Source organism: Triticum aestivum, chromosome 5A, assembly GCF_018294505.1.
Source record: "Triticum aestivum cultivar Chinese Spring chromosome 5A, IWGSC CS RefSeq v2.1, whole genome shotgun sequence".
Classification (NCBI taxonomy): Eukaryota; Viridiplantae; Streptophyta; class Magnoliopsida; order Poales; family Poaceae; genus Triticum; species Triticum aestivum.
The window spans coordinates 616,098,939-616,109,345 of record NC_057806.1 but is presented as its reverse complement, the minus strand read 5'-3'; the positions used below and the strand labels follow the sequence as shown (position 1 = coordinate 616,109,345).

Genomic DNA, 10,407 nt, shown 5'->3' with positions numbered 1-10,407 from the left:
ATACAACATCAGGAAAAATGCCACTCTCCTCGTTTGCACTGCAATTACATGTGTTTGCACTGTGTCTTGTCCTTGCTTAGCACATACATGACCAGGTGCAATTTTTTTACCCAGACTGAAGCAAAGACCATTAGTGCGTCTGTACTCCTTCAATTGTTTAGCTCTCCGCAATTCCCCTGAATTTGCATGTTGCTTGCCATCAAATATACCATCTGAATTGTTTAGCCCCCATTTATCATGTCGATTCTAGCTGGCGTCCGACTCACTCGCCATGTAGGACCGATGATGGCCCAACCTGTTAGTATATATGGGGTAAAATAAGTAAAATGATAAGAAAAGTAGAGGTGTCTTCAGGAAGCCAAAGTAATTTTGTGAAATCGGAATGTTGTTAACAAAAGCAACTCGTACATAGCTAATTTCTGGTTCGAAAATGAAGTACACATGTAACTATAATGAAACCAAAATAACAAGGATTAGACCAACTAAGTCCTCCAGTCGTAGCTGCCCAAGTGCGCACTTAATTATGTTTAATCATCATGCATGCAGCTCCAACGATTCTAGCTCGCGTTGTTGGTGGCGAAGCAGAACTTCCTGACTTCGCCCGGGTCGGTCCCGGTAAGCACCTCGATGCTTCCCATCTTCACCATAGCCCCCGCGAACCTGGCCATCCACGCGATGGGGTTAGCAGCGTTGTCGGCTACCATGGCCGCCGTCTTGTTCCCGGTTGTCGGTGTCTGGTCCATCAACGTCTGGTCCGACGTGAATAACACCTGCCCAGAGGCCACGTTATGGTAGAACTGGTTGCTCAGCTTGTTCGGGTCTGTCACGCGGTTGTTGCTCACGGAGATGAATCCCCCGCCGTTCCTTGGTGGCGGGCACACCTTCTTGAGCGCCGCAGCGAAGGTGGCGTTCATAGTGGGGTCGACGGTGGGGTACAACCGTGGGGTGACAAAGTTACAGTGTGTGAGGCCGAAGGAGTGCGCGCCGGAGAGCACCACCAAGTCCTCGGCGTTGAGGCCTTTGGCGGCGAAGTTGTCAAGGAGTTCTTGGAGATGAAACGCCGGGGATGGAATGCCTTGGAAGACCTCAGCTGCGACTGACTGGAAGCCGTCGAGGCGGCCGGATGGCATGTGGAAGGTGAAGCCGCCTAATGCGGCGACGGAGTCGCGTGCGGCAAAGGCCAGGATGTCGGCACAGGAGACGACTTCCGGGCAGACGGCCTCCACGTCGGCCTTGATCTTGTTCATTGCATCGTAGCCGCGCAGAGGGATTGTTGTTTTCTCAGTCTGCGTGTTGTTGGTGGTCTGGTCTAGCAGAATGGAGGCATCGCAACCCTGCAAAAGGTCCTTATAAATACACTTTTCCAGATTTGTACGTATCTATGTATATGTCAGTAAAAGTTCATGGTAATATATAGTACTATGATATGTCCATCTTGACAGTTTTAACCTATTCTTGAATGTTATTACGTAGTTAAAATTAGAAAGTTCAATGCATGCTTTCTAAATAGTTTGATGTGCTACTATTCAAGAAATTCAATAAAGGATATAGGAGTAGTAGTACTGTATGTTTATATAGAATAGAAATGTCACATGTGAAATTCATATAGATTTGCAATGGAACCCCAAGTGTTCCAAAATGTAGCGTGGCATGCATGTGTTTTCATTGAGGTACGTACCCTGACAAAGCAATCGTGGAAGAAGAGGCGAACAAAGGCAGCGCCCATGGTGGGGTCACTGCGGATCATGCCTTGCACGGCGCTCCGCACCGTGTCCTCGGCTTTCGGGCACGACGAGTAGTAGAAGCCGTGCTGCAGCCCGGCGGCCATAGACACAGAGCTCAACGCAGCGGCCATGAGCGCCATGAGCACCGCAACCTTGTTGGATGCGGTCGCCATCTCCTTGTTGTTCACGTACTTCTGTTTGCGTGTGTCTAATGAAAGAGACTTGCAGAGGGAGTGCTTGATGGTGACAATAGTGTGGTTTCGATGAGTATTTATAGATCACGAAGACTATGAGGACGAACACGTACATGCATGACCTTGTTAGCTAGTGTGTTCAGCGCATACAAAGAATTCGTCTGAATGATTAGGAGGTTGGTTACCGTACCACACTGGTAGTTGAATTATATGGACGCGTTGACAATGCCACATGATATCATATTATTCCATGGAAGATTAGGAATCGCAAGCATACAGAAAAATATGGATGATTAGTTCGTTACAGCATGTTGACACTCTTTTTTTGGCGTGGGACGGGGACAGCATATTTTGACTCTTGGGCTTGAACTATGTTGGCAGGAGATTAATCCAGCTCCGTTGATGACCTTGTTAACACTCTCACCGGCAGTTAGGGATAACACAATGCGTCTTCTCAATGATTAAAATCTCTCCCTCTCTTTGCCATGCAAATGCTAATCACCCACCGACTAGCACGAAGACAATGAACCGGAGACACGAAGGCAATGAACTCGACATAAAACAGGCACTTGCCGTGGGCATTCTCTCCCGATAATCAAGGCGTCTGTTCGTTGACACGAACGTCAACTTGACTTAAATGGTGGTTAGCAGAGTATGTATCACTATCCTTTATTCGTTTGGGATCGACTCGATTCAACCTCAACCCCAACGTTGGTTGGTGGTCTCCACCACCGCCGCAAATTAAGCTGGCTTTTGTTCGTTGGTCTCCACGAACGTTCGTATGCCAGATGAACATGAAGCGCACTAAACATGATTTTGTTCACGATCTATAATTGATTTTGTAACATGCCCTGCTAGCTTGCATGCAGGAGTTGAGTGTGCAATTCTTTCTTTTTTTTGGTTATAGAGCGGAATTGTGCTAACAAGAACCAATTAGTGCACAAGTGGATCTAAAACATAATTTTGTCCATGATCCTTAATTGATTTCATAAGTGCACTCTTGGGTTCCATGGAGGAGTTGACCTGCGGTGTACGTACGTTGTTGCGGTGATATAAATCATTGTGCAGATTTGCGCTAACAAGACCAAATTAATGGATGAGGGGATCTAAAACCTAATTTAGTTCATGATCCTTCATTGATTTTGCAAGTGCGCTCTTGGTTTGCATGGAGGAGTTGACCTGTTGTGCACATTGCTGCCGTGACATAGATTATAGTGCAGAATTGTGCTAGCAAAATCAAATTAATGTATGAGTGGATCTACAACACAATTTGTATCTGTTTACTTTTTGCACCTTTGTTTTTCATTTACATTTTATTTTAATTTTTATCTTCTTTCGATTTTACCTTGTTACTATATTTTTTATAGTTCAATTTTATTTTGTTAGAAAATACTGGAACATTTTATCAATGCACATGAGCACATACATAATCATTCATGATTTGATAAAACCAGGAACTTATTTGTGAATGCATGTTATTTTAATGTAGGGAAAATTTCCCAAATATTAAATGAGTTTTTACATTCAATATACGAACATAATATTTATGTCGTCCATGAACATTTTCACTTTTTGTTATATGATTTTCATGATATAATATGATTTTTACAATAAATAAATCTATTAAACACATTCTATGAAAAAATATAAATAAGTAAAATTACGAAAATTATTGGGCCACACTAGTGGCCGACCCATGTAGGAACCTTTCAGGCTTTTGAACGAGTATATCGGGTCACCTGCAAACGCACACAGGGCGTTCCACCTGGGCCGGCCAAATCGCACATACGTAAGGGCATCTTCAACATGTTGTATGTTAGTCTTGTTGGTAAAATGTTCATGTCATCAACCAACAAGCTATCATACAACTACTCCAATGGATTGTATGTAAGCTACCCAATAGATGGTGAGAAAATAAATGTGATTGCTCTCTATTTTACCTTGGAGCTTGTGTAAAGGTTGTTGGTTAATCTACATATAACTTTGCTCTCTCTTCACATTTAATACATGCCACATCATCACTATGTCCTAAGTGGCAAATTTACCAACACCTAACTTACAACTGTTGGAGATGCCCTAAGGTGCCTGTAGCGACTCATTTCGTGTAATGTCGAGTTTTTCCATCCTGTAGTTGTACTGTGGCGGTCCGGGTTTTATAAGACAAACTTGTAGTTGGATGGTTAGGTGGACAGTGATATCTCCAGCCCACAAGGGTTCAAGTCCTGATGCTCGCATTTATTCTCTTGAAGATGCTCATGGGGGTAATGAATGCGTGCGTGTGTTTATAGGGATGAGTGTATACGCGTATTATGAGCACATGCGTCTATACTGTGTTCAAAGATGTTCTAAAAAAGCATTGTAGCAGATCAGGTTACTGTAGCAAAACAGTTTGAGTGAAAACATTGTTTTGAATGATGTGAAATCAAAATAAGTGATTTTTTTAGTTGAGTGAAATGAGTGTTTCGTATTAAGTGAAATCAATGATTCAGAATTTATTTAAATCTGTAGATTCAAATGAGTGAAATATGTCAATAAAAGGAGTGAAATTGTTCTTTTTGAAGATGACTGAAATTGTTTATTTGAGAACTGAGTGAAACAAGTCTTCTGAAATGATTGAAAGTGTTTTGAAATGAGTGAAATCGGAGTTTTGAAATGAGCGAAATCAATGTTTTGAATATATTCTACACTCCTGAGTTTTTAAGAAACGAGTGAAATCTGTTTTTAATAAATAAGTGAAATATGTTTCACTAATTTTAAAAATGGATTATAACATATTCCAATTTGATCCCGTCTTAAAGATCTCGACATCAGAAATTGAAATATGTAAACAGATTTAAAAATAAATTTTGTTTCATAAGATACCTATGAATGAACATCTCAGAAGAACATAAAGTAGTACTTGATTTTCTATGGATGAAGAGAGATAACCATGTGCGCATGCACCCAATATCTCATGCTCTGACTCGCTGGCATAAAGCTAATACATCTGACACCATTTCTAAGTGTATCTTCTTTTTTTGCCGGGTAAAAACGAGTGTATTACTCAAGAGCGTGGAGCTTCATCCCTCCACAGACTAGGGATGTTAAGCGGACCCGAGCAGAGCCAGACCATAATTTGGTCTTCTGATCACCCAAAGTTAGCTGAAACATGACTAATACTCCCTCCGTTCCATAATGTAGTGCCTATAGATTTTTGCAAAAGTCAAACATTACAAACTTTGATCATATTTATAGAGAAAAGTAGGTACATCTAGAATACCAAATGCACATCATTGGATACTTCGTGAGTTATATTTTCAGAATGTACATGTTTGGTATTGTAGATGTGGACAGTTTTCTCTATACACTTGGTCAAAGTTGGCAAAGTTTGACTTTCATAAAAATCTATAGGCACTACATTGTGGAATGGTGGGAGTATTATTTTGCTCTCTGGAAATGTGTGTAACCCTACACTCCCGCTCACCCATCAATCTCTTCACCTTCGAAATGACCATGGCATATTGTGATCGATCCTTGCTCCTAGCATTGATCGACGAGACCGCTTGGAGACTATCGCATTCCAAGACGACTGGAAGTTCCATCCATTGGTGTGCTAGAGCCAGCCATTTCATGCATCCTGCACGCTCTGCATGAAGGGCATCCGGGCACAGCCACAAGGATCTGCAAGCCAAAAAAATGATGTCGCCATTTTGGTCCCACGGCACCATTCCCGTACCTGCTATCCCATCTTCTGGATTGAAAGAGCCATCCACATTCAGCTTCGCCCAGCTCACCGGCAGGGGACTCCAGTTGCAGGTCGGGAATGGGTTATGGAGTACATACCAGTGCGCTCGAAATTTCAGTGCACAGGAATTTTCTAGAGTAATGTCTCCTAGCATTTTTGGTGAGAATCTCGAAGCCAGAATGAACTATAGATACAGGCACGGGAGGTCCCGAGCACGGTAGATTTTCCGCCCCGGATCAACAACAATATTAATGGGCAATTTAATTTATATAGGACGAGTCGAGCAACTAATAAATCGTCATGATACGGGGAACATTACATGAATCCAGCAGTGTGATTGATCACACCGTACGTGCACGATGTGACTAGTAAAGAACAGACACGAACAACGTAGTTGATACACGGCGCTGGCCGGCAGCGGCAGGTCATCATCACTTGGAAACAAAGGGCCGCCTGGACTTGTGAGGAGTAGACGACGATGGCACCGTCGACCACGGAGCTGGTGCAGGCGCAGGCGAAAGCGCGTCCGCGGCGAGGATGGTGACGTTGAGCTTCAAGCCCATCTGGCAGTGGTTGCCCACGGTGCAGATGAACCACCTCCTCCCCGCGTCGCCGAGGTGGACCTGGTCGGCACCGGACCTCCAGGCGGCGCCGCCCTTGGTGTTCTTGCACGCCTTGAAATCCGGCCCGCTCACCTCCACCACGTTATGGAGGGCCTTGTTGTACTTGAACACTGCAAGCACGCGCGCGCATCTCCGTGAATCAGTAAAGCAGTTCAATCTCGTTTGTGCAGCGAGAACGAAGGGCACATGGTAATGGCTAATGGACGCATGATTACCTAGCGCGTCGCCGACCGTGAACTGCTTGCTCTTGGACCAGGTGGTGTAGTCGAACCCGAGCGTCCACCCACTGCTGTCGCCCACGGGGTGGACAGTGGCTGAGGCGGCGAGCAAGGGGAGGAAGACCATGGCGAATGCCACCGCCACGACAAGCATCTGCTTGGAAGCCATGGAGATCGTCGAGCCCCGAAACTCAAACTACTTCTTCCTATTTACTTACTGCTCTCAGGCTGTACTATGGTGTGATGACCGATGAGAACAAATTAAAGCACACATACATGGTTATATAGGAGTGACAATGATCTTGTACGTGCATGGGAGAAATAGTCAAGACACAGGGTGGAACTAGTAGCTCCTCGTCGGAGTTACCAATGGAAGGATTGTGATGCATGGTTGACACGGTCCGCATCTTCCTTTGCAGCCCTTCGTCCAAATGTCATCTGAGAGCAGAAGTTTGACACTTTCGCCAGACCCATCAGGACAGGAGCAAGAAACAACGGGTAGTAAAAACAAGATTTCAAATACTAATTTTGCTCTCTTGTATTCAATTGATGAATGAAATTTTCGGAAAGAACAAATATGTACCTCTATGTTTACACTGGCTCTCTTCAGAAAAGCCTAGCTACAACTACTGGTCGATTTTGTTTCTCTTTGGAGAGCTTGATACGCTCCACGTTACCTCACTACAGCTAAGATGAGGTTGAAATCAAAGAGGTGGAGGCAAGAGGCTAGATTTAGTCTTCCTGCAAATTATGCTAAGCTTATCTTAGCGATGCCACATAGAATAATTGCTGAGATGAAAGAAAGAAAAACAAAAAGGGCATGCCTTCTCTTAGCTAAGAGTTGATCGGTTTTTTTTAAAATGCCATTATGGCTAAGAGTTGATCTCTTAATAACAAAGATAAGACATTCGTCCAATCATACAAGATGCTTCCTTAAATTCACTTATTTTCTAGTTTAATTGTGATGGTCCTCTAATTTTGTGATCTCCAATCATTAGTTGCTAGAGAATGCACAAAAAGATCAGCCATTGTAACAAATCAATGAAAAGATACGCAAGATTTGTGACGACAAAGGACGCCACTTGGTTGCGCTCGTGCACTCCACCTCTACCAGGGCGCACACGCTATTATTGGAAAAGCTTTTCGGTGTCTCGCAACATTCCAAGTAAGGCAAAAAAGTGGACGCAAATTAACTGAGATCGAGCTCATATGAGCTCAGATGAACAGAAAAATTTAAAATACTCAGAAACTTTTATGGGAAAATTGATAAATGTTATAAATGCTTGCAAAGTTTCATCATAGAATGGCATTCGTGGAAGTCGTGGCAAAAAACAAAACAAAATCAACATTCCAAAATTAACTCTTTTGGAGCATCAATTTTTTTTTCCACGACTTCCACGAATGCCATTTCATGACGAAACTTTGCAAGCATTGGAAACATTTGTCAAAGTTTTAGAACAAAAACTTTCAGAAAATTTTCCATTTATTTTTTTAAAAATAGATTTTACTATTCACTCCAGCTAATACTCCCTTCATTCCATAATGCAGTGCATATTAGTTTTTTAGGGAGTCAAGCATGTCTATGTATGACCATGTTTATTGAAGAAAATGTTGACATCCAAAATTCAAATTTAGTATCACTAGATTCATCATGAAGTGTACTTTTATATTTGATTTATTTACTATTTTATATGTTGGTGGTTTATTTTATAATCTTGGTCAAACATAGACATGTTTGACTTTTGCAAAACTAAATACGCACTACGTTGTGGAACAGAGGGTGTATGAGCTCGAGTTGAGAAGGACACTTTCTCACTTGCAGAGACAATACAAACAACCAGCGTGATACTACCAAGCTCAACTATACATACATATACCGTTTCTTTTGCTGGGGACATACATATATATACCTTTCAAAATGGACGATGTGAACATCATGCAAAACCTATAATGGAATGGAAATTAGAAATCATATTATTTGTTAGTGGCGTGTCCAAACTATAATTCACCTAGCTACACTGGAGTTCCTCGTCACTAGACATTAACACGTTCCTACGAATATTTTCGAAAGCAACTTACTATGACAAAAAGCAAGTTTTACACTGTAAATCAGTTTTTTCTGTCGCAAACTGATAGGTTGATCATTTTTGACAAATGTGTGTATGGAAAGAAAGATTTTTAAGTAGATAATCTTTTACACGTTGTTAAAGATATTTTTGTACAATTATCAAAGCTTGGATTAATACTTTTGAAAATAAAATTAGTGTGATGAAAAAGCAAATCTGTAATATGAACTTGAATTTCATCATACTAAATTACTTTTAGACATTTGTATATGCACTAAAAATTCCATGAAAGTAATTTAATGATATGCAAACATATATATAGAAGAAACTTGAATTTTACCCACAACAATTCGTAACAAATGATAGGTTTGTTGGCTTGTGGTGGAAAAGCATGTTTATATCAAAACTTTATTTTCGTAACACAAGCTTTTATATTCCACAGAAATTGTGAAGGCATCTTTTGGTGGCTATTTTAATGAGATGCAATCAACTATATAGGAAAAACTTGCTTTTAATCTAAACAGTTCTTAACTTATCAGTCCAGTCTAGAAAAAGAGCAAAAAATTTAAGTTCGAAACTTTCTTTTGGTGACATGAAGTTGTGTTTCGAAAATATTTGTCGGAATATGTCCTCAGGTGAACTAGTTTCGAAGATCTTATCTGTGAGGAACGCAGCGGTCATTTACTTTTTTGACTTCGACACTCGGGTTAAAGTAATTCAAACTAGAAAAATTTAATATGTTTGACATCATCTATCTTGTTCAACACCGATAACTTTACTAAACAAATGAAATTAATCTTTGGCCAAAGAAAAATAGAAGGGCTCAAATTAGAGAACAACAACGAAAATGCTGATACATAACAAGCAGCACGACCACATACACAAATACACTAAAAACCACGGACGCGACGCTCTCGGTCGCTCACATATATAGAAGATCGTTGGGGTTGTAGCCTAGAGCACGAGTACGGCCATGGCGAGCGCAGCGACCGTGGCCGCTGCCTCACCGAAGCGCGCCTGCAGCTTGCCAGCAGGGTTGGTCGGGGGCGGGGCTGGCTGGGGAGTCGGCGGGGCGGTCTCGAGGATGGTGATCTTGAGCTTCATGCCGTTCTCACAGTGCTGCCCGACGCCGCAGAAGAACCACTTGCGTCCGGCATTGTCGAGCGTGACCCGGTCCTCGCCGGAGGTCAAGACGGCGGCGTTGGCCGGCTCGTTGCACGAGAAGAAGTCCGGCCCGCCCACCTCCACCAGATTGTGGACGGCGCTGTTGTACTTGAACACTGCAATATATTAACACAAGAACGCGCGGCGAGCAGTTTAGTTTCCGAGGAACCAAGACAGAGAGCGCGCTGTGTTGTGAAGCATGGCGAGATGGATCCGCGGCGCGTGGTCGGATTAATGGTTGTGTGATTGCTTACCTAGCGTGTCGCCGACGACGAACTGGTTGGTCTCTGCCCAGGCCGTGTAGTTGAAGTTAAGGGTCCAGCCCTTGTCGTCGCCGACCATGTGCTCCGTGGCGACGGCGAGCCCCGGGAGGAAGGCCACTGCGAGGGCGGCCGCGGCGACCACGGCGACGAGCATCTGCTTGGACGCCATCGATCACTGACTGAGTACGCAGCAAAACTTGTTGCTAAAGGGGAAGGATCCTGTGATGGGATGGACGCAGCTCGTGTGTTTTGCTTCTAACTCTAGCTTTGCATGTATATATAGGGAGGGAGAGACAGAGCTCAGTGATGAGTACACGTACGTGGTACGTATACGTATAGTAATCACCGTTGGCACTGGAGCGCTTCTTGTCTCTGACTGGACCTATCAGCTGGCAGCTGGCCGATGGCGGCAATGGTGTGACGAGTTGAAT

The 10,407-nt window shown here is 43.1% G+C and overlaps 3 protein-coding genes across 3 annotated transcripts; all 3 read right to left on the bottom strand.

Moving 5' to 3' along the window:
- Positions 1–446: 446 nt before the first annotated feature.
- On the bottom strand, positions 447–1,998 carry LOC123107972 (peroxidase 2). The gene is made up of 2 exons (XM_044529848.1): positions 1,679–1,998; positions 447–1,334 (listed from the first exon to the last, which is right to left on the bottom strand). The coding sequence occupies exons 1-2, from the start codon at positions 1,895–1,897 to the stop codon at positions 558–560; spliced, it is 996 nt and encodes a 331-aa protein (XP_044385783.1). The 5' UTR covers positions 1,898–1,998; the 3' UTR covers positions 447–557.
- Positions 1,999–6,073: 4,075 nt separating this feature from the next.
- On the bottom strand, positions 6,074–6,652 carry LOC123107971 (mavicyanin-like). The gene is made up of 2 exons (XM_044529847.1): positions 6,481–6,652; positions 6,074–6,375 (listed from the first exon to the last, which is right to left on the bottom strand). Exons 1-2 carry the CDS (start codon positions 6,650–6,652, stop codon positions 6,074–6,076), a joined length of 474 nt encoding a protein of 157 aa, XP_044385782.1.
- Positions 6,653–9,503: 2,851 nt separating this feature from the next.
- LOC123107970 (blue copper protein 1a-like) lies at positions 9,504–10,145 on the bottom strand. Its single transcript, XM_044529846.1, has 2 exons — positions 9,968–10,145; positions 9,504–9,829 (listed from the first exon to the last, which is right to left on the bottom strand). The coding sequence occupies exons 1-2, from the start codon at positions 10,143–10,145 to the stop codon at positions 9,504–9,506; spliced, it is 504 nt and encodes a 167-aa protein (XP_044385781.1).
- Between the last annotated feature and the right edge of the window lie 262 nt (positions 10,146–10,407).

Excerpts from the sequence above, each read along its gene's own strand:
- LOC123107972 (XM_044529848.1), bottom strand. The coding sequence starts at position 1,897 with ATGGCGACCGCATCCAACAAGGTTGCGGTGCTCATGGCGCTCATGGCC. Across the intron at positions 1,335-1,678 it reads TCCACGATTGCTTTGTCAGG|GGTTGCGATGCCTCCATTCT; the intron begins GTACGTACCTCA and ends GACCTTTTGCAG.
- LOC123107971 (XM_044529847.1), bottom strand. The coding sequence starts at position 6,652 with ATGGCTTCCAAGCAGATGCTTGTCGTGGCGGTGGCATTCGCCATGGTC. Across the intron at positions 6,376-6,480 it reads CACGGTCGGCGACGCGCTAG|TGTTCAAGTACAACAAGGCC; the intron begins GTAATCATGCGT and ends GCGTGCTTGCAG.
- LOC123107970 (XM_044529846.1), bottom strand. The coding sequence starts at position 10,145 with ATGGCGTCCAAGCAGATGCTCGTCGCCGTGGTCGCCGCGGCCGCCCTC. Across the intron at positions 9,830-9,967 it reads CGTCGTCGGCGACACGCTAG|TGTTCAAGTACAACAGCGCC; the intron begins GTAAGCAATCAC and ends AATATATTGCAG.